Source organism: Harpegnathos saltator, unplaced genomic scaffold, assembly GCF_003227715.2.
Source record: "Harpegnathos saltator strain DR-91 unplaced genomic scaffold, Hsal_v8.6 scaffold138, whole genome shotgun sequence".
Taxonomy (NCBI): domain Eukaryota; kingdom Metazoa; phylum Arthropoda; class Insecta; order Hymenoptera; family Formicidae; genus Harpegnathos; species Harpegnathos saltator.
Genome location: NW_020229915.1, coordinates 864,836 through 888,547, shown reverse-complemented (window position 1 = coordinate 888,547; position 23,712 = coordinate 864,836). Strand labels below are relative to the sequence as shown.

The 23,712-nt window shown below is 46.6% G+C and overlaps 1 protein-coding gene across 3 annotated transcripts in view; it reads left to right on the top strand.

Annotated features, from left to right (window-relative positions):
- Positions 1 to 840: 840 nt before the first annotated feature.
- The window catches only part of osp (myosin phosphatase Rho interacting protein outspread), a 495,008-nt gene continuing 472,136 nt past the window's right edge, over positions 841 to 23,712 (top strand). For 2 of the 3 annotated variants that reach the window (XM_025308055.1, XM_025308056.1), the window contains exon 1: positions 842 to 1,106. In XM_025308055.1, coding sequence (XP_025163840.1) covers positions 966 to 1,106 — 141 coding nt within the window. In that variant the 5' untranslated portion in view covers positions 842 to 965. Of the gene's footprint in view, positions 1,107 to 23,712 lie in introns of all 3 variants that reach the window. The other variant, XM_025308057.1, reaches the window with a different exon arrangement.

Sequence of the window (23,712 nt, the reverse complement as noted above, 5' to 3'; positions counted from 1 at the left end):
CGCGGAAGCGGAGAGCTCTCGGAGAGCCGAGACCGATCGCAAGCGGGGAGGGTGAGAGACAGAGAACAGCTGGCGGCGAATTTGCCGGAAGATTAGCGGCGCGCGATCGACGTCAACGACCGGTACCCGCGGAAGGTCCCGTAAGGAAGCCGCTACCGCGGCGTCGCGCGCGCGCGCGCGCGCTATCGGCTCTCCGAGATTGCTTTCGTCTCTCGCGAGATCGCGAGATTTCCGACAGACCTCGCGGCCCGGAGCGGAGCGAGGCGAGGTGAATCCGAGCTGGCTGAATCTGTCTCGGGAAAAGCACGCTCAACGACCGGTTCTCGCGATCCTGCGACGAGACTTCCATCCGTCGTTCTCGTTCTAACGCGATCATCCGCGAGAGTGCGACGAGTTCGCGCGCTGAATCGCGCCGGGCGGCCGCGCGGGCGCTAATCGACGTAGGTGGACGATTCTGCCGCGACGACGGGATCGTTGGGCGTCGTCGTCGCTCGAGTGAGTGAGTGAGTGAGTGAGTGAGAAAGAGACGGGACGAGGAAGAAAGGAAGGAAGGAAGGAAGGAAGGAAGGAAGGAAGGAAGGAAGGAAAGAAGGAAAGAAGGAAGGAAGGAAGGAAAAAAAGAAAGAAAGAAAGAAAGAAAGAAAGAAAGAAAGAAGGAAGGAAGGAAGGAAGGGAGGAAGGAAGGAAGGAAGGAAGGAAGGAAGGAAGGAAGGAAGGAAGGAAGGAAGGAAGGAAGGAAGGAAGGAAGGAAGGAAGGAAGGAAGGAAGGAAGGAAGAAAGGAAGGGAGGAAGAGAGGAAAGGAGGAAGGGAGGAAGGAAGAAAGGAAGAAAGGAAGAAAGGAAGGAAGGAAGGAGGGAAGGAGGGAAGGAAGGAAGGAAGGAAGGAAAGAAGGAAGGAAAGAAGGAAGGAAGGAAGAGAGAAGGCGATGCTGCCCGGCCGTCGCAGTTAATTCGCACGTGTCGCGATGTCGGGTGGCACGGCGGGCGTCCGTGGCACCGGCGCCGAGTGCAGGAAGTTCGCGCCGAACATATTCAACAAGAGCAAGTGCAGCAGCTGCTTCAAGCAGAAGGAGGAGCACAGCGCGGAGGCTCTGGAATGCAACAGGGTGAGTTTTGCTTGATGGACTCCTTCTATCTTCTTTCACCGCGTAACTCCGCTCTTCTTCCTCGCTCTTTTCGGCTCCTCCTCTTTCGCTACCGCGGTCTTGCTCTCCCCCCTCCCCCCTCCCCGCTCCCTCCGCAGCCTCCACTCGTCTCTGCCTCTCCCCTCTCGCTCGTACCTCGTGCACTCTTTCTCTTTCTTTTTCTCCACCGTCTTCTTCTGCCTTACGTAAGCGTGCGTATGTAGTTATAGTGATCGACTATCGGGTCGACGGCGAGAGGCTCGCGCTTGTCTTCTTGAAAGTCGAAGACGTGCTGGAGATTCTTTCTCGGTCGAGCCGCGCTGCGAGAGATATTGGCGACGAACGAAGCGATGTTAAATGAAGTTTCGTCGCTGTTCGTGATATTGCAACCGATTGTTATTTATCAGGTCTCAGGGAGAATCGAGCCGAGAGAGACCTGCGTGTGCTCTATTTGTCTGCGCGTTTCCCTCTCGTTGCTCCTGCCGCAACATTTGTCATAATCCAGACTCGTGCTCGTTGGCTCGTGCGTTTCATATTTTGTATCGCACTTATGTACATCGTTTCACGTAGCCTTAGCCGCGTATCAGTCCTCTGAGAGGATTCCCCTTAAGACAATAATAAACGTTTCTCTCTCTCTCTCTCTCTTTTTCTCTCTCCCTCCCTCTTTCTCTTCTTCCCTCCCTCTCGCACGACCGAGCGTCTGACTCAACGGGCAACCGACGTCTCTTCGCTCGCTCGTTCGCTCGCTCGCCCTCGAATTCCTTCGAGGACGAGCGGGGGAAGGTACGGAGGTCCCGATGTCAGGATGCGGACGCGTTATGTAAGATCCGGCGTGACCGTCGTTTCGCGATCGCGCTCGCGGACGCGACGTTCCGTTTGTTCCCTCGCGTTTTGTCCTTCAACCGGCGAACGCGACATCCGATCTTCCGGCTCGGTTGCACCGACAGTCGCGGTTCATTAACTTCACCCCGGCTGATCGCTCCGTGCCTTTTCCAGATCGTAACCGGTGGCGTATAAAGTAAGGACGAGAGTTTATACTCGATCGAGACGTTACGGCGCGCGGCGCTCGAATGAGAGAGTATTCTCGCGAGTCACGTTCGAATTATTATGTAATTTACGGGAATGCGTGGCCGTACGTAAAGTCCCGCGAGAACGAGCGAGCGGGCGTTCAACTGGCAACTGCGAAAAGCGCGTAAAACGGCGGCTTCGGGGACGAACGCGTGACGATATCGCGAGGAGCAATATCGCCGGATGGACTTTAGCCCAGCTTTGCAATTTAAAAGCTACCATCCAGATATCAGCCCAAGCTAGCTTTTCTCGTTGTATTTCAAGATCTGTTTTATCATAATTATTAAATGTTAATCAGATAATAATACATTTTTTTGTTGTCACTACTGATAGAGGGAATGAATATTTAGAAAATCAATATTGCCAGTGCGGTTTTTATTAGTACGTTTTTTAATAAGATAAAAAATTCGGAGTGAAATGTCACCTGTATGGTAGTCTTTAAGAATTAAATAATTAAGTAAGAACTTAATAATTTTTTCAACGAGTGATCGATGATCATCTCTATACCGAGAGGAAAGTGTTTGCGGTATTTGTGATTGTAATGGCACATCAAAATATTTATAGTCGGGGAAGGACATTCTCGTAACAATCGCTGCTATAGTGTTAGCGAAATATCATAAGTTAAATATTGAAGTTAAATATATATAAGTATATATTAGTTAAATATATATAAGTTAAATATTGAAAAAGTCATCATGTTTTCCTTAAATATCTCACAAAATATTAGGCAAATAAAAAAATGTTTCAAACGAAAGTTGTTAAAATTAATTGATAGAAAAAGATAAGATAAAAAATTGAGGTTTCCATTTAAGAAGAGTAATGATCAATGAATATCTTGAAAGTGGCGCCATTTATAAACAATATGATTGGTTTATGTCCCTTTTGAAACTATACAACTTTTGTCTGAAACGTTTCTTAATCTTTTATATTTTTTAAGATTTTTGCTTGGCTCATTTAAAATGAGACGCCCTGTATACTCAATTTTATATAGTATTTTATTTTATATATAACATTTTAATCTCGCGTAATAAGTTTATTTCTCTCGCATGAACAATGCCGTCTGTTCTCGCTAAGACTTGAATTATTGGATCCTTATTAGCTTCTTAGTCTCACCGATTGTTTAGCAACGTCTGCCAATTCAATTTGCGCTATTAAGATATCAGCCGAAGCTAAATTTTTTTCGTTATATTTATAGCAAAGTATACGTGAGAATTGATCTGTTTCATCACTAATGTTGTTACTATTGAGTGAATAAATATTTAGAAGATTAGTATTGCCAGTGCGGTTACACGTTTTTAACAAGATAACAAATTCGCATAGGATGAAAAATTTCACCTATGGTAACCTTTGAGGGTTAAATACAGTATACTAAATACGATACATCATACGATGGGCATTATCGTTTGCAAATTATACCGCGTGCGCGTCGTACCGCTGCTGCGTACGACTGTACTGCCCGCTTCGTCGTTTTTGTTGTCGCTTTCTTTCTCTTTCTCTCTTTGTACGTATGTGTGTGTGTGTGTGTGTGTGTGTGTGTGTGTGTGCGTGTGCGTGTGTACAGCGACTTGATGTTTAGTCAACCTCCGACTTCGCGTCCGTACGCGCGGTTTTATTTTTCTTTGTCTCTTTTCCTTTTTTTTTCTTTTTCTTTTACGACGGATAATCATGCGCATGTAACGAACGACAATTACTTGGCAGTTTAAGGGCACGTCTTGGAGAGCGAGCGTATTATAAAATCCGGAGCGTTGAAAGAAATTGCTCGGGCGTAAAAGAAAATTTTGGACCGGCGTTCCCTTGGCGTCATCGCGTGCAAATCTAGACCATGCGTGCAAAAAGTTGATGACCCCAGTCGGCCGTTTTTTTTTATTTTTTAAATCGCGAACATAAAAGTGTACGATTTTCTCCTCGACGTGGCAGAGAAGGCGTGTCTATCGTGTGTGTTGGCTTTTGTGTATTGAGCTCGAAAAGCTGTCGGCGGATTTCAGGGATAACTGCGAACGTATATTAAACAACAATCTGTCAGGAAGAGAAAAAGAGAGAGAGAGAGAGAGAGAGAGAGAGAGAGAGAGAGAGAGAGAGAGAGAGAGAGAGAGAGAGAGAATAAGAGGAAGGGAGAGGGGGAGGGGGATCAGAGAGATCCCGCTCTGGGAGAGACCTAGATGTTTGATTTAACCGTAAGAGATAGAATAACAATGCTCGAATGGTGATCTCGTTCCTTCAATTTGCGAGTGCGCGCGAGATACCGCTGCGTCACGATCGTGAATATAAATATAGCTTCCGGTGCGTTCTCAGTGAGTATCAGAACGAGAATGGAATCTTTATATTTCTGCTTTTTTCGTCTCGTAGGATTTTTATTTGCGGCCGAGTCTTCGCCGCTTCGATGACTAAACGGGTTCGTATAAATCTCAAGGAGGAAGAAAGAGAGAGAGGCGGAAGGAGAGAGAGAGAGAGAGAGAGAGAGAGAGAGAGAGAGAGAGAGAGAGAGAGAGAGAGAGAGAGAGAGAGAGAGAGAGAGAGAGAAAGGGGGGGGAGGAAAGCAGGGAGGGAGGTAGAAAGAGAAGGGGAGGCAGGGGCGAGAATAAAAACGTTAAAAATCAGTTTGTGCTACCGGGTGTACGGTATCGAGGTGAGACGGAGGAAAATTCCGTTTTGCAGTAGCGGTATCGTTGTCACTTCGTAAACGCGCATTTTTGTTCCTGCGCATCACTCACCGCCACTTTATTCCCGGTCCCTTGCTTTACCGTTCGTTTTAATGCTTCATTAATTGTCGTGTTTAATTTCGCTATCCTTAGCAGCGAAGTTACAATGATACGCTGGGTCATCATTTACACGAAATTATGACCTCTGCGTCCTTACTCCCCCCCCTCCCTCTTCCATCTTCGCGACCCTGTCCACTTAATATATCTGCGGGGAAGTGTTACGCAGCTGTTTTTACGCATTTCTCTTTCGTAAGGACCGATTTAACACGCATCTTGCATGCGAGCTCGCGAAAGCAATAGAAGATGCCGAGACGACGGAAATATTTAAATATGAAAATTTCGATATTTTTTCGTCGTGAATTTACTGCATTTTGATGTCTCTCTCTATAAGTGCGAAGAAAAATATTGAAAATTGGATAATAAATATTTTCTGTGCATTTTCATTTCAATGAAGTCTCACGTACACTCCAAGGATGAGACTTCACGATTATGATTAGACAAGATTAGAAAAAGTACAGGTAGAAGTACAGTAAAAGAAAGAAGAAGTTATGGCGAAATCATTTTTCGCGTGCGTTCACCGATGACACCGAATTCTTCTTCACGTCCTCGCCTGCGTCGGGAATTCCGCGAGGATTCGGCGATTTTATCGCACGGCTAAATCACGACAAACTCCTGAGTTAATGGGAATTGTCGACCGAGCGATTTCACGTTCCGCGTGGACGGCTCGTGATTTGGCGTATCTCGAGAACGAGAGAGGTTGAACGATCAAAGCGATCGGCAGCTCCGAAATTCTGCTCGCGCGCGCGCGCGCGCGCGCGTGCGGCGTCTTTTTCCCGGTCCTCACGCCGTTGCAAATTTCGGAATGTCGGCAGCCTTGCAACCTGTTCTCCGTACATTCCAGCCGTCTTCCTCCAGCACACCCCTACGAGAGGCCCCCGTCCGAGAGTTGTTGGCCTGTCGGCTTTCGCATGGATGCGGTATCTCCGTATCGGTTTATTCTCCCCGTCTCTCGCTTCCTCCTCCCTCGCCTTGCGCCTTCCCGTCTCCGTCCCACTCCGCCATCGTCCGCACGACCGCAAATAACGTATGCATACGCGACGCAATGTTTCTTTACCCGTTGGCCGTTGCATCGTCCTCCCGGTAAGCTTGCATTTCGGTAACCGCAGCAGAAAGAGAGAAAGAGAGAGGAAAAAATCGTCGTCTCGGACTCGCGGAGAACGCTAATGATGTCAAATCGTCGCCCGGCGTTCGATCGTTCGCGTCGCCATCAGCGTGTTTATATTTTTCGGGTAACAGTGCAGTGTTAGATGCTCAACCCCCGAAAACCGTAAAATATTTTTTCTATACTTCGCCATAGGGAAAATAGAGAGCGAGAGAGAGAGAGAGAGAGAGAGAGAGAGAGAGAGAGAGAGAGAGAGAGAAAGAAAGGTAGGTAGGAAGAGAAAGTAACGAGAAGCGCGAGAGTTTTCAGTCGCCTTTCGATAGAGATATTTGCGGTGAATCACACGCGTGTTTCTCGTACATCGAGGGATTTAATTTCAGCGGGCAACGCGGAAAGCACAATCGTATCGCACGACGGGAAATACGATTAATAAAAGAAATCGGCTTATTACGCGCGTACGTTCGTTCTCGTTCTGACTAAAGAGACCCTCGGGCCATGCGCGCTCGTGACCGGCCATTATCGGCGTGCAACTCGGTATTTTCAGAGTCCGATTACTTCTTCGTGAGCGCCTCGTAAGTGCCTTCGAGAAATAATTTCCTGGGATGAGAGGGCTCTCTCTCTCTCTCTCCCCCCCCCCTCCCTCTCTCCCTCGCTCGCTCGCTCGCTCGCTCGCGACGGTTGCTCGGGACGGACCTTAAATTTTGATCCGGTGAAACGATTCCAAGGCGCCTTACGGTACCTCGGGCTTCCTCCCGGCTTTCGCGAATATCTCCTTTTCCTATCAGTTTCCTGATACCCGAAGGGAGACGCGCGAACGTTTTCTTTTTTCCTCTCTTCTTATCCGCTCCTCAATCTCCTGATGTAACCCGAGAGGAGAAGGATTGAATTAATTGCAATAAAATATCTCATCGCGATGCTCGCGTAGGTAGGGATGTCCGATGTAACCAATCATGTCCCACCTTCCTCGACTTCTTCCAACTCGAGCGCCACATTTTCATGCCACATTTAAGCGTCGTTAGCGAGGAATGTTACTTCGTTTGTGACGATATTGCTTTTACCCAATCGCGTTTTCACAAGTACGGCGGCGGCGGTAACTTTGCCTCTCTCGATGACATTGTTTCGCGACGCGGGCGTGTTCGTGACTCGTGATCGACGCGCACACGGCATACATCCACATGTATGTCTGATTAATTAATCGCGGTTACGAGCGAGGGGAAATTCCGGATTCCTCGATTTGACCAGCGACAATTAACGCGCGCGCGCTTTTATGTAATCGACGTCGACGGACGCGCATAGCGATTTTCTCCCGCTCGTCCTTTTGCCCCTCTCCCCCCCCTCTCTCTCTCTCTCCTCCCGTTGATGAGATTTCGATGCGGCCGAATAGACAATGTATCGCTCGTCCAAACGGTTGACGTGGTTTAATAGCCCGCGGAATGGAATCTCGCGGCCTGCTAATGAAACGGACCAGCCTCGACGCGATCAGCGAGCGGAGATAAACTCCTACGCGGAGACACGCGAAAAAACATTAATTACGGTCAATCAAGTGAACGAACGCTTATCGCAGCGCGCGCGTGCGCGCGTGCGTTTACACGTGTTCGTTTGCGCTCGTTTCGCGGCGGTCGTGTGTCGCGCGGAAGCAACACGGCGCGAGTTCGCCTTCGCAATTCGCGTTGGAAAGGGAAAATATCACATTCGCGCTAGATATGAGCGAAATGGAAAACGGGGGACGCGCGTCGGAAAGACACGCGGCGAGATACGATTTCCGAACGGCGGGATGTCTCGCGTACCTCTCTCTCTCACTCTCTCTCTCCCTTTCGCGCGCGCGCGCGCGCGACTTTTCTCTCCCCCGTTGACCGTGCGACAAAAAGTTCCCGCCGAGCGGCGCGAAGGAGTAAAGAAGGCCACGCGAATTAACATTCCAGTAGCGGCCACTGCTAGTCGCTGCTCGCTTTATTGTTCGGCCGGATTTTTACGATGACTTGACATGCTTGACATGCAATTAAGTTTCCATTTTGGTCCGCGTAAGGGGCATTTTTCCCGCCGATCGGAGAATATAATTTCCGCCCGGCGCGCCGTCCGCACCCGCCTCGGCCGATCGGTAATTGGTAATTAAGCACACAACGGAGAAGTTTGCGGCGCTTTAATTAATATTGTTAAACGGGGCTATCCCCTTTGGTGGTCTTAATTAGAGTCCGATAAATTATCAAGGCGCACGCGCGCGTGCACGACTGTGACCTTTCGGAAAACCGCAAGGGAGACCCGCGGCCGCTTCTGCGCATGCGCGCGCGCTGCAGAAGCCCGGCCGAAAACGCGCAAGGCGAAGCTGTAAAATCGCGGAGGCCGTTTATTTCGGTTTCGCGACAACACCGTGAGACGTTCGCGCGTGCGCGCACGTGACCGTAGTAACGGTAGTCACGCGCGAAAACGACCGTACGGCGACCGTACAGCGACGACGACGACGACGACGACGATTTATCCCGCGATCGACGAAGATAAGTGCTATCAGTCGCAGTCGCAGATGCGAAGCCGCGCGGGAGTCGTTAAGCGCCGATTTCAGCGTCTTTCCATCTCCGTCTCCTTCGAGCCTGAATTTTTTCTCTTTCATTCGTCTCTTTTATGACATTTATCTAATCTCACGAAATTTCTGCTCGAAAGTTTCGCGCGCACACGCGCGCGGACACGACAAACGTCTCCGTAAAAGTCTACGTCCATAAAGCCGCCGCGCGCCGTATAAAGTCGAAAACGATCGTTATCGAGAGATCCATAACTTCACGGCGCACGATATCGTATATCGCGTGTGTGTGTATGTGTGTGTGTGTGTGTGTGTGTGTGTGTGTGTGTGTGTGTGTGTGTGTGAGAGAGAGAGAGAGAGAGAGAGAGAGAGAGAGAGAGAGAGAGAGAGAGAGAGAGAGAGAGATGTTCAGTAATTCGACGCGACTCGGGACATTCCTCATAATATTTACGATTTCATGATTACATCTGCGTACACGTACAATACGTGCGATACCAAGCCGGCAAGCAAGCGAGCGAGCAAGCAAACAGGCGAATGAGCGAGCGAGCGAGCAAGCAAACAACGTGCTGGACATTCGTGTGCTTGCGCCGAGCATAAATTTCTCTTCAAAAGTGTCCGGTCCGTTTGCCACGGTCACCAGAAATTATTAATACAGGCGATATAGAGATCGCTATCTCTCTCTCTCTCTCTCTCTCTCTCTCTCTCTCTCTCTCTCTCTCTCTCTCTCTCTCTCTCTCTCTCTCTCCCTCTCCCTCTCTCTCTCTCCCCCCCTCTCTCCCCCTCTTTTCTTTCCCGTATTCACGTCACGCTGGAAGCACCGACGCGCTGCACTATGTCGAAAAATATTCCCCTTTAATAATAATCATATTTTAGCGACGTGCATTCGATTTATTTGAAGTTACGCTCGTAGCATACGCGCGAAACGGCGCACAATGTCCCCCCCGGTGGTGTCTTTCTTTTTCCCCTTTAATATTTTATTATGTTAAAAATTTCTGGGATAGACGTCGCTTTCGAGATACCGAATGTTTATCGGAGATCTTCGAGCTCGCGACAGCCTTTATCTGACACGTAGATCGAAACCCGGCGGATACCTGCGAGGAATAGCCGGTTGAAATTTGCGAACGTGGGGAACGAGAGAGAGAGAGAGAGAGAGAGAGAGAGAGAGGGGGGGGAGGAGAGCGAGCGAGCGAGAAAGAGAGAGAAAGAGAGAAAGAGTCTCGAGCGTTGCACGTCCCGCAAAATGTGCGTTATCGTAATCGAGACGTCGCTCAGCGCTGCGCGCGTAATACTTACCGAGTCGCGAATTTATACGGTGTTAAAAGCGTACGGCTCCGCTTTACGGAGAGTTTACATCAGTATGCAGAAGGCCGTCGCGTCGCGGCGCAAGAATTTTGGGCTTGCCGCGTCGACGCGCGGCGGAGAACTTTTGGCGCCGGCGACGTCATTACGCGTCGCCAGCAGTGCCGGCGAGAGGAGGCGTCTCGGAGCCGGGGGGTATAATATGGCAATTTTGACACTTTCAACGCTACTTATGCACCATTTGTCCTTCCCGTCTGTTCCTTTTGCAGCGCCTTTTGTCTCGTACTTCGTCTTGTGGACAGACTCCCCCGTTCACTCCTGAGAATTTTAATCCCTGCACGGAGAGAAAAATGTTTGTTTGAATGAAACGATTTTCTCGTGGAGTATATACGATTTAGAAATTCCGGCTCAAGTTGTCAAAATTCACTTGAAATTCAAATCAAGCTTTCTGGTTTGCTCCAGCAGAATTCTGATATTTTCAATCGGAATTTCCAAATTCTTCATATTTCAGCAGAAAATTAGTTTATCCAACCAAACATCCCTCTCTCTCTCTCTCTCTCTCTCTCTCTTTGCCTCTCTCTTTCTCTCTCTCTCTCTCTCTCTCTCTCTCTCTCACACTCTGTATGTCTAATCAGTAATAATTTTTGTAAATTTTCCGCGTGATTTATCAGAGTTTCGTTCCTCAACGAATTTACAACATCTCGTGATTAGCCTTTAAACTTTTACTCTTTTTAGTCTTTAGTCTTCTACTCGGATGATAAAAGTTCCTCAGCTCAGTCTTAAGTGGGATCTTAGCTTGAATCTCTGTCTTAACGCCTGATCCTCTCTCTAAACATCTGTGAAGAAAAAAGTCGAGGAGGAAACGCTGAGTAATAAAAGTACACTGAGTAAAAAAGATACAAAAATGACACGTATCGTAAAAAAAGGCACGCGTAAAATTCCTCTCAAAATTTGGCAAGAGTGGTCCAGTTGCGAAGTGATCGGTGTTCCGTTCGTCCTCCCCCCCCCAACCGCCGCGTTTCGAAATTCTCAATCTGGACGTCCGTTAATCTCGTAGTTTATTTCCGTCCCGCCTCTGCAGCGACCGGTCATCCGTTCGGCGTGCATAACCTGACCATTGTTAGCTGCATATTTAGCTGGCTTACGAAGTCGAGGCCCCGTAAACGACGTACTGTTGCGTCCGGTGGTGTGTGCGTATGACGTATGACGGTCGATCTTGATGTTTGTTTCTCGCCTTTGGGACCATGCGCGCGCGCGCGCGTGCGGAGCTTTGGGGACCGTCGCGCCGTTTAAATTACCGGCTGAAACGGCGTGGCGCGATACGAGCGAATATCTCTATGTACGCAGCTCGTTTTACATCGGGGTGGAAGGGTGCGATAAATCGCTATTACTTAGGCGCGAGCTCCATCATTCTCTTCTTTCCGTCGGCGCCGCCGCCAAGTGTGTGACGCGTCCATTCGCTACCTTCTCCCCGTGTCTCTTGACGAATATCCGTGCATATCGCACGTATCTCGAGATGGCGTATTTCCTTCGCTCGGGCAACGATAAATTAAACTAATGAGCGGCTCGCGCGCGCGCGCGCGCGCACGCGTGCGCGTACAGGCGTACCTCGTTACATTAACATATGAAACGAATTAATGATAATTCCTCCGCTGTCCACTCGGTCTGAAAATCGCGCGCTCGATGACGGGATACATATTTCTGCGTCGTTCTACTTGAGAATTTCGGTATTCTCGGATCTACGGATTGTTTTTGGATCAACATCGATGAAGTAAATTATCTGTTTACTTTGAGTGCTATTAAGAGCGTGATTTAGTTTTGGGGGTTTTTTGTGTGATTATTTCATAAGCGATTTCAGTTACACGATTTATCTATTTCCTGGAAGTTACAAATTGCTTGTATAGAAGACGTAGCTACAACGGGAAATTGGACGTTTAAAAACAAAGTTATATGTCAATTAATTTTATATTCGGTAGAAATTAATAAGTTTGAATTATATTAGGAGTGTGATCTGCTTTTGAGGGCTTCTTTTTTTTTTCAAAAACTGATTTACTTGAACAAGATAATGGACGAATACCTTAATTAAAATATTTTCCTTTGTTTTCTTTTTCCCATCTTCTCATTCTCTGGCAAGAGATGGATTCCGCGACGACAAAAAGATTCTTCTTTGGGATTGATCCAATTTTCAAGACACTTTTTCGCACTTGTTCGAAGTTGTGAAAGTGTGAATCCTCTAAAACATATTGCATCGATTGGAACAAGTGATAATCGGATGAACCGATATCTACAGAATACGCGGGCTGCGGTAAGACTTGCCATTCCAGTTCTAATAGCTGGTTTGCTTCACTGATAATGCAACATGAAGTTAAGCATTGTCATGAAGAAGGATCACTTTGCGTCGTTTACTCGCAATTGGTGATCGTTTTGGTCCAATGCTCGCTTCAATTTGTACAATTGTTGACGATAACGATTAGCGGTGACAGTTTCATTTGGATTTAACAATTCATAGTACACAATACCTTCTTGATCCCACCAAATATACAGCCAACCAAAGATACTTTTGAACCACGAATGTTGCGCCTCGAAGTGAATGTTGCTGGTTAGGTTAGGTTCAATCCATGATTTTTCTCGTTATCGAGATAGATCCGTTTTTTATCCTCAGTAACAATTCGTTTAACAAAAGACTCTTCAGTTTTTGTCTGGCGACCAATGAAATGCAAATGTTCAACCGGTTCGCAATGGCATTTTCCGATAATTGACATGGAACCCATTTTCCTTCTTTGTGAGTCTTTTCCATATCATGTAAAGGTTTAGTAAATGTTGTACGATCAACATTTTTAGTGCTCTGGCAAGTTCTCAAGTGGATTGTGCTGGATTTTCGACCAATGATCGCAAACCTGCATTTTCAAGTTCTTTCTGCTTGTCCCGAACGATCTTTGTCGTTAACATTGAAATCATCACTTTTTAATCGTCTAAACCAATATTCACATGTCTTAATTGACGGAACAACATCACTACAAGTTTCTATCAGAATTCTATGACCTTTAGCCACCATTTTCTTTCGATTAAAAAACAAAAGCATGTCGAAGATGCTCTTTAAGAAGCTCCATTTTTAAGGTGGTATTAACACGATGTCTACTGCGTCTGTTGTTAGTGAATGACTAAATATCATGGATTAATATTAAAGCATCAAGAAAGAATAGTGATTGGAATGTCTTGGACAAAACTGACATTAGGACCATCTCTTGCAAAAGCTTCAAAACTAAATCACACTCGTAATATTTGGCGGTGTTGGGTCGAGCAGCGATTCTCGACGCTCGATTCTCAGTTGCGCGGAGCATTCTTTCGCCGCTGTTGACGGCGTTCAGATTTTCCCCGACTTGATTAGACGGTGTTAGGGGATCATGATCGATGACACGTCTCGTGGCGAAGAAAAAAAAGACAAACAAAAATGCGAGTAAAACGAGATCGCGGCGAGGGAATCAATCTCACGATAACGTTTATCCCGTCTCGACGGCGGTCGTTCAGCTCTTAAACGGTCCATTATGATTCCGTCGCGGCACGAAAGGAGCATCGCGATCGGTAATCTCGATCGAGCCGACATCCCTAACGTTGTGTGTCACAAAAAGGCAGAAAGTCTCAAAGGCGAACAAAGCCAGTCATAATGGCATACGATACATACGGGAGGAAAGAAAGAGGGAAGAGCGAGCGTGGTCGTCGAGACGGAGACGACGTCGAGGACGATACCGACGACGCTAAATGAATCCGCCTGTAGACCGTTTCTAGTGAATGGAGGCTGCGACGAGGTGGGCCGCCTTACGGTGTATTCATCCTCGATCGATAGCCCCCGGCCGATTAATCGAATCCGCCGAGAAGCCGGAGAACGTCGCGGGCGAAGGAGGAGGTGTATACATTCTCCTTCTTTCCGTCGAATCGGAGCTTTTTCCTCGCGCAACCTTGCGCCGGCTTCGCCGTAGGAGCCGTTGTGTGTTGCGCGGCTCTTTACCTTTATAAGGGATTCATTGAAAACTCGGTCGGGAGATCGCTCGGTGTCTGTCTGGGATCGACGCGAACTCGCGCGCGTTTAGAGAGGGAGGTCTTCTCGCCATTATCTCGGCCGAGAAGTCCATTATTAATGAGCCGCTCAAGAGAGACAGAGAGAGAGAGAGAGAGAGAGAGAGAGAGAGAGAGACATTTGAAGAATACGGCTCTGTCGCAGTGGCGATTTTTCACCCATCTAGTGAAATTGATAGTAATAGAATCTCCAAGGTCGCGTATCTTTTCGAGACGCGTAGACTTCTCTCTCGCAACTTTGGAGAAATTCGGAGGAGTGTTTCACGAAAGACGGGGGAGGGGGATTTAATCGTTTCCTCTTCTAGTCGCGATTTGACTGAAATCGAGTATCGCGGCAATATCGGTGAAAGTTTCATCGAGTCCATCGGGAGATCCGTTTGTGAAGCTAATTGAAGCAAAGGAAGAGCTCTGCAACGTATCCGTGATTGAGAAGGCACTTGTGAGACACCGTGTACATTTAATAAGCGTGCTGTAAACAATTACTTGGAGATCTCACTGGCGTAATCACCTGTCAGGCCGGTAAGAAAAATGCACCACTATCGTCGACGAGACCGCGTCGGGTATCATTAATTTCAATGAGCGATAAAGCCTTCGCCGCTCTTATTGAGCTCCGTTCGAGCGTTATCGCGTCTGAAAGCCACCCGTATTTGCTCGTAGACTATTTAACACAGGAATTGATGAATCGAATCCAATTTCATCGGCCGCCATTTTCACGGGGCCGCGAGACCGCGCGCGATTTTCCGCGCGCATCCTTCCGATCTCTTCCCGCCGACGTTTCTCCCACGGTGTGTGCTCTCTTCATTTCTCTTCTTCTTTCCTTCTTCATTCAACCTGTAACTCCAGCGATCACTCGCCGGCATCAGGCGCTTTAAAATATCCGCGAGACCATTTTCGCCGGATAAGTGTTCGAACAGCACTCGCCGACGCCGTCGATCCTGCGATTTTTTTCTCCAAGAGAAAACAAAGTGGAGAGGGGAGGGAGAGAAAGATAGAGAGACCGAGGAGCAGCGTTCCTCCACGAGTTCTCAAGTGTTCCGGGAAAATCTGTGTGTTTACTTGAATGAGTGATCTCTCTCTCTTTCTCTCTCTCTCTCTCTCTCTCTCTCTCTCTCTCTCTCATTCCCTCACTCTCTCGCAGTCGTGGACTCAACATTTGCGGAGTTTCTCTTAACGAGAAATTCTCGTTCCCGGTAATGCGATTTCCGCGTACTTGACGTCTCTTCGGAAAGCGTCTCGGCGCGACGGGGCATCTCACTGTGATCGCCTCTTTCTCTTCTTTTCTACGCGATGGATTTCTTCTTGTTCCCCGCGCGCGCGCGAAAGAGAGAGAGAGAGAGAGAGAGAGAGAGAGAGAGAGAGAGAGATCCCTCCCCGTCTACGTTCCCGAGCGTCTCACCCAAATGATACGCTTTATACAAGTGATACGGCCGATCGTTTTTCCGTGAGACGTATCACCGTCAACGATTTAGAAGAAATATCCTCCCATCAGCTGCGTTACGAGCAGTCGAGACGGAACGTCGAGAAAGCGACCGATGCTGCCTCTTTGTGGTAACGCCAGTGACATTAAATTAACTTCTAACTTTCTATCTCGCGTCGCGTCTCTCGTCGATGTCACGACGATTGCGCGTGCGCGCACGCGCGTATCGTCCGAGCTGGCTCGTTTTCAAAAGTGTGCCGCGCGCTTTCCCGCGATTGTCGCGCTCGTAAAAACCGCGTTTCGATGACCCGCGGCGTTTCGTCCGCGTCTTTTTCCTGCCATTAGCGAAGATATCGATCGAGGCCCCAATTAAACCTAACCTAACCTAACCTAACCCAACCTAACCTAACCTAACATCTCGGGTAGTATCCAGTTCGCGATTATCCTCCTTTTCCTTCGCTTGCAACGACTTCCGCTCGCGATCCTGCCTCGCGCTCGGCGATGCGCGTTGCGCGATGCATAGAAGAAGTATTAGAGACAAAAACTTAATACCCTTCGTCATCCATCTTTTCGACGAGGCTTATAAGTGAGTGTCTCGCGTCCAGGATCGCGCGCTAAGGCGTCCTTTAAGGGGGTGGAACGCGGGGGAAAGCAGCGGGATGATGGATGGTGGAGCCGTGAACAAAATGAAGCGGCCGGAGCTGTTTGCCGTTCTTCGGGCGACATCCTTCTCAGGATCAGCGTGATATTTTGTCTTCTCTTTCGCGTCGTCGTCGTCGTCGTCGTCGTCGTTATCGCTGTCGTCATCGTCATCGTCATGCTTGTTGTCATCCTTCTCGTCATTGTCATTTTCACCGTCATTCCAATTGTTGTCGTTATTGTCACCGTCATCTTCGTCACCATCGTCGTCACCCCACCATCTCAAACACCACGACCAGCGCACCATTTATCCTCTCCTAACTCTCTCGTCCTCGTGCTGACCACTGGCAATTAGCCTCACGGTCACGACAAGGACATCCACTTCGTGATAGGCTAAACACAAGTCGGCTGCTCTATGAGATATTGCCTACTGATCCGAGCGGGACCCAGGAGTGCCTGAAACCGGACGGATAATTTGCGATCCTTACGACCGCGGCATTAGGTCGCTGTCGTACCGCGTCTCGTTTCGGCAAGAAACACTTCGTCTTGATGCTGAGGACTCGACGGTCTCGCGCGAGTTCATGTTTAAACAGGTGAATGCATTCGCGGTGGACGACGAGCAGAGCGTCACACGGGGATTGATCAAACTTGTGAAAACTCGAGATTTAAAGGCTTATCTTGGCGCGTCGAGATCGAGCCGTCGATCATAAATGGAAAAAGCCAGCTGTCACGACGCGATCTGTCTTCGCATCGATCGCCAGAAACGATTTCTTGATTGTACGAGCTATTCCGGCGAGATAGCGCGACACGGATCTCGCGACGTTGATACTTTGCACTGTTGCGTAAAAATCATCACATTACGCCGACGTGATGTGATAAGAAACACGTCGCGTAGAGCACCCAGAAAAAGTATTCTATTTATAAAGTGATTTTCTCAGTCTCATATTCTAAGCGAAGCTTTTTGCCGAAAAAGGATTCCTCTTTCCATTAAGCGATCAAAGTGTAAACCATTCATCTAAAATTTATTAGATATTATTCTAGCTGTTTTCCTCTTATTTCAAGAGAATTTTCTCTTTATCAATTAATTTTCCTCTTATATGAAGAGGAATATGTTAATTTGAATGTTGGCTTCTTTTGTTCGGTCATGCTCTACCTCCAGACATGAACGAAAATATAATCATATGCTCATGAGTCAGAATATTTGGGACGCTTTTTAAAAAAGGCATGTGTGTTACTGTAACGAAGATAATTTACTCATATTTGGTGAAATACAGTTTATAATCTATTGCAAGAAGTTGAATAATATGTTCTTTCTTTTAACTATGTTTCATACGATTTTGACTATGATGAACATCTTTGTAGCTATAAAGTCCGTAACAAAACTGATTGGAAATTTGTTTGTTATGATGATCTTATTTCATTCGTGCCTACTTATTGTAGAACTGGAGCCACAGAAGTACATCTATATATACAGGGTGGGCCATTTTAATTTATCCACACTGATAACTTCGAAGATTATGGAAATATCGAAAAAAGAAAATTAATAGGGTTCGTAAGGAGTCAACTGATGGTGACCTTGACTTTGAAGGGCATTTTCAAGATCAATTGAAGGTCAACTTAATTTTTTAAAATAGAAAGCTCAATTTTTTATTATATCTTCTTTTTCTATCAATTAATTTTAACAACTTTTGTCTGAAACATTTTTTTATTTGCCTAATATTTTTTGAGATATTTAAGGAAAACTTGATAACTTTTTCAATATTTAACTCACGATATCTCGCTAACTATCTGTCGAAAGGAAAAATTGTACTAGACTTTTCTGCTCTATTTAATCTCAAGAATATATTGCTATAACAGCGCCCTGACTTTCATTAACTTACTTACTTTTGCAAATTTCAAAATCACCAAATTAGATGATTCCGCTTGTCCTGAAATTATTTCTTTTTTTAGTGAATAAACGCATTGTTGTTCGCGACAGACGTATGAATTTCCGCTTAGTGATGGTTTGAATCAGTTCTGCGCGTGGCTCTCTCGCGAATTGTCCCGCGGTCAGTGTCGCACATCCAGCGGCTGATCTCTCTCTTTTTACGCGATTCCCTTGCCTCTTGGCGCGGTCGATGTAATGCCCGCGGGCTCCGTATAATCGCATGTTTATGCCTAGCGCGATTGGATAACTCATCTCATCAGGTAGGAGTCGCCGCGCGCGGCTGTAAGTGCCGTGCGAGTACCGATTTATAGGTCGATGAAGTTCGATGCGGTGTACGGAGCATGATTATCTGCTATCGAGTCGGCATAACATACTGCCAGATCTCGTTCTCTCGATGCTCCGTCGTTGCCCTCCTCTTGCCCTCCACGCCCCCCTTCCTCTCGCTCTTCCGTTCTTTCGCCGATACTTCATCACGGCGATACGTCGTCGGATCTCGTGTATTAATTTCGCGTCATCTGTTTCTAAAAGAACGCTCGTATCATCATGCAAAAAAATATAGTCTCTCTCTCTCTCTCTCTCTCTCTCTTTTTCTCTTTCTCTCTTCTTCGTGATGTCTCACGTGCGCGTCGAGTGCGCATTTACGGTGTCTGAAAAATAAAATCGCAAATTTCATGCGATCTCGTGCGGCGGTAGATAGCGAAATATACGACGGCAGCGGTTATCCGACAGGACAGGTATCGTTAATTTTGCATTGTTCACCCGTTAGAAAATTCGACGGTTCTCTCGCTATTGCGATATTTCCATCAGAGGCCTACCGAGATATTCACGGCGGATGTATTCGTCACCGCTTATACGGCCGTAAATCTTCGGCGACGTGGCCCGCTCTTTGAGGCGAGCGATTGACCGATGTAATTAGTAGCGTCGTTAAAATTACGAGTAATAAGCGTTAATTAACCGCGTCGTTACATAATTCCGTCCCGTTTCCTGCAAGCGAGCTTCTCTCACGGTATAATCGTCGTCCACCATGTCCGAAACGAGAGTCCCCGAGGTCTCCTTCGACTTCTTCGAGATCTTTGACTTTTCGCTCCCACACCCCCGTCGCGTCTTCCTCTTCGACTTCGCGTCTTCGACTTCTCGCTCCCACACTCCCGTCGTCGACGACGAGTCCCGAGACTCGTCGTCGACGACGGGTCATCTCGCGAAGATCGCAGGAGAGCCGCGCGCGTGTAGCCCTCCTTCCTGCGCGGCGGTCCTCAGATCTTATCTGACCTTGCTGTTGGTGCATAAAAGCCGCGCGATTTATAAATAATGTATGGACCGTTTATTTATACGGGCGTGCACGCACACGGGCCGAGGGCATATAGTCCTGTGCGCGAAGTGGGCCGAGGAAGGAGGGTAGGGAACGAAGGGGACTGGTGGGGAGCGGAGAGAGGAGCAGTTGGAGAAAGGTGGCGCGCCGATATAATCGATACTTCTCTCGTATCGATCCTCCGCCATTCATTCGGACACGAATGCTCTTTTCTCATTCTCTTTTCTCTCTCTCTCTCTCTCTCTCTCTCTCTCTCTCTCTCTCTCTCTCTCTCTCTATATCTATCTTCCTGCCTCTCTTTCCTCTTGCCTCTTTCTCTCTCTTTCTTTTCCCACGTTGATGCGCAGTCGTTATCATTTCCGGCGCGACATCGTCAGACGGCGCGTCGCTCCTCGTGTACCGTAATGCAGACAAGAAGATACGGTTCCCGATTTTGTTGCTCTCCGCTTTATGACTCCCCGACGCGACCGAAATTGTCAATGAGCTCCAGCTGGGGATCGACCGGTTCCAGCTTGCTCGTCGTCGTTGTCGTCGTCGAGAACTTTATCATTTATTGTTACACTTATATTTTTATGTCTATTCTTACGCTGCTTTAATATTATGTAATTGATGGGGGGATATTTCCCGTTAATAAATTATTACTGTTAATTTACTTGACTTGACCGTGACTCTTTTTCGCATGGAATTTTATTCCGAAAAATCTGGCGAGAATGCGCTTGTGAGGGAAATTCTGCGTAAAATAGAAAACCTATAGGAGATGTAGCGCGTCAAGGGGAAGGAGGAATAGCATATGGCGGAAGAAATGAAGAGTCAGTCTGCTCTGACCTCTCAGAAGTGATTCGAAAGAAACCTGAAGAGTCGTTGTGTGACGTGCTGATGGGCGAAAGGGCGGAGACCGAAGGCACCTTTGTTGCGGTTCGCACACGCGCGGGAACGATTTTCTCTGATTGTTCGAATGTTGGGGAAAAAAGAAACACTCCGCCGGCAAGCAGGAACAGGATCTGTGCTTCTCAGGATCTATGATGGTCGCGGGATTCGCGTAGAGTCGCGCGAGGGCGATAAAATTCTGCGGTAAAGAGTCGCACGAGAGAGGGCCAGATCCGGCACAATTTTGCTCTCTTGTGAAATGCGGATTATATAATCTCGAAGATACATTTTTTCTTCTTCGTTTTCTTTTTTCTTCTTACTCTGGTTGCATAAGATAATTAAGTTCTTAGCAGCCGCTCGCGCGAGTATGGAGATACGAGTAACTCACGGCGCTATAAAACCTGTTTATTAGCGTGGGATATAATTAAAAATGAGACGTGAGCGGTGCTGAGGCATAAGAGTGAGTTACGTGAACGACGAAAATACCCATTTCCAGTACACGTCAGCGAGATAGAGGTGACTTCCATTTTCTTCCGTAAGATTAGGTCGGCCGCACAAAAAGGCCTGCTCGATGAGAAGCGATTTTCGACTCGTCAAGAGTCGCTTCAGAATCCTGTTTGGTGTGTGTTCGATGACTTGCGGCGTTGTCTACGATTAAATTTCACTGTCGGCTTCTCGGAGACACAGACGGAGATCTTGTATACGTAAAAAATTCATGAGATCGATGAATAACGTTACATGAGATCCTCTGCGAAAGAATTCGGCATGAGCATTCCTAATCTATTTTTTTGTCGGTCATCTGCCTTATACGCGGGATGGAATAAATTAATTAACGCGATCTAAGACGCTCAGTCGGAAAGATAATCGTAGCAAATAATTAGCTGCAATATCCCCGAAGAAAAAAAAAAGGAAGTAGAATCTCGGAAACTCTCCTCATTTCAGAAGTTCAGAGCGAAGTTCTAATGTCATTATCGATCGCGCGCTCCGACTCTAAATTCGAGTGTCACCGAAATCACCATTTTCTAAATTTAATTGAGAAATCGGAGGGATTCCTCGATTCGAAGGAAAGAACCGCGGTAAAAAAAAGAAAGAGTTTGTCATTTATAAATCGCTCGTCGAAGAACCGAAGAGGAGAGCCGGTCGTAGTACGAACCGCGAAGGAGCAGCCGTTCTCACGTTCCCCTTCGCCGCGCTAGTCGCTAATCTCCGCGGGTGTAACGATCCTTAATTCTAATCCTTCGATCCGAGTTGAATGTCCCGTCCGAGCTGTTTCGAACATGGTCAAACACACCGTGGGTCGCGTGGGAGCCGGTGGACTTTCCACCTGTCCCCGATCTTATCTCGGTCCTCGGTGATGTCGGCGCACGGCGCGCGCAAACCTCTCGATGCACGTGCATCGCTATGAATGGCGGCGCGGCGCATACCTCAAAGCGCGCACCGTGCGTCGGCTGTCACGACCAACCTCGAAAGTGGTCCCATTTTGAGGCGCGCTTGGTGTCGCGTTTTCGCCGAAGATCGTAGAGCAGGGTTTCCCAACCTTTTTTGTATTTCGCACCCCTAAACGTTTTTTAAGGAACTCCCTACGAAAAAAGTTATTCGTATGATTTATGGTAAAAATTAGTTGTTAGGGTTTTAAGGTAAGAAGTTAAAAATCAAAAAAGATATTCAGCTTCTAATAATGTAAAATATATAATTTTATAATCATAAAAAATATATAATTTTAATAACATTCTCTTTAATTTGATGATAAAAATGCCGGATTGTTCCACAATTCATCTTAATCATTATTAATTACAATCATTTTTCCTCGCATCCCCAAGAATGCTTTTCCGCACTGCCAAGGGGTGCGAGCACTCCCGGTTGGGAACCCCTGTCGTAGAGTCTTCTCAAAGTGTCTGGCGCGTCGAATGCATACTTTTCGTTTACTCGGACATCAATATGTCGGATAAGTTCCCTATTTTACGCGAAATTTCCCTCACAAGCGCATTCTTGTACCTATGTGCAGTTAACCCCCGATTTTTAATAAAGAAATTTTTTTTGCATAAAATTGCGCCAAATCGTTTGTAGAAATATGTAGTGAAAGACTTTTCGTTTATAGTTGCCCAGGAAAAAAGTTACAATCCCTTAAGTTCTAAGATTAGTTCTAAAATAGGAAAAGGAATTTTCGTTTGTAGTTGTCTAGAACAGAAATGGCAGCAATTTTTGTAAGAAGGTTGGGTGTATCTTCAACCCTATCAGGGAGGGGGCTGCGTTCTAAACCGACCAAACCGAAGCCAAACAATGCGCAGAGGTTTGTAGTGAAGGAATTTTCGTTTATAGTTGTCCAGAATAGAAATAGGGGTATTACAAAAATTGCTGCCGTTCCTATTCTGGACATCTGCAAACGAAAATTCCTTCACTACAAACCTCTACGCATTGTTTGGCTTCGATCTAGTCGGTTTAGAACGCAGCCCCCCCGATAGGGTTGAAGATACACCCACCCTTCTTACAAAAATTGCTGCCATTTCTATTCTAGACAACTACAAACGAAAATTCCTTCACTACATATTTCTACAAACCCATTAGCGTCGATTAGAACCGGTTTCAAGTCAGTCCCCACGACGGGGCGGAAATAGCTACCCTTAGAACTTAAGGGGTTGTAACTATTTTCCTGGGCAACTACAAACGAAAATTCTTTCATTGCATATTTCTACAAACGATTTGGCTTCGATTAGGTCAGGTTTTAAGTCCCCATTTTGGAGGCTGACCATTTTTTCAACCCCCCGTAACCTTTTTATTTTTTTACTACAAACGAAAAGTCTTTCACTACATATTTCTACAAACGATTTGGCGTAATTTTATGCAAAAAAAAATTTTTTATTAAAAGTCGGGGGCTAACTTCACATAGGTCATTCTTGTCAGATTTTTCGGAAAAAGATTCCACGCGAAAAACAGAGTCACAGTCAAGTCTAAATTAATAATAATAATAATTTATTAACGGAAAATATTCCCCCCTTAATTGCGTAACATTAAAGCAGCGGCGTAAGGATAGACATAAAAATGTAAATGTAAAAAATGATAGTTTTACGCAAAAATAAATGTATAAGCAAGAATAAATGTTCATATCACTGAATTCCCATCTTTGATAAGGTTGATCGCGATATACGTTGTTAAGGTCTCGTCCCTGATTTTGTGCATCGCTTATTATTCACTAAAAAGTTATTCACAAAAGAAGTTTGAAGGACACGATAATTAACTTTAGCACTAGAGGCCAGTGAGGTGAAGAGCTTTGCTTCAGCCTGACCTGATTTTATCTGACCTAACCTAACCTAACTCTAATCTAACCTAACTTAACATAACAACTCTAACCCTGATCTAGCTCAATAGACTAGATTCGTTCTTTATAGATAATGTCGCAACTGTATCCTTTACATGAAAGAATTGAACAATAAAACGTACATATCTCTTATAATATATTCTTTTGTATTCTTTTGTATCCGTTGTATGTTCACACACGTTTGTATATATTCTATTTTGACGATGTATCGGGGTGGTCAGAGAGTCTTTTCATATTTTGAGTCGCCCTACTTGGCGCGTCTGCATTTAAAGCAAATCACGAGAAGGAGGGGAAACGGC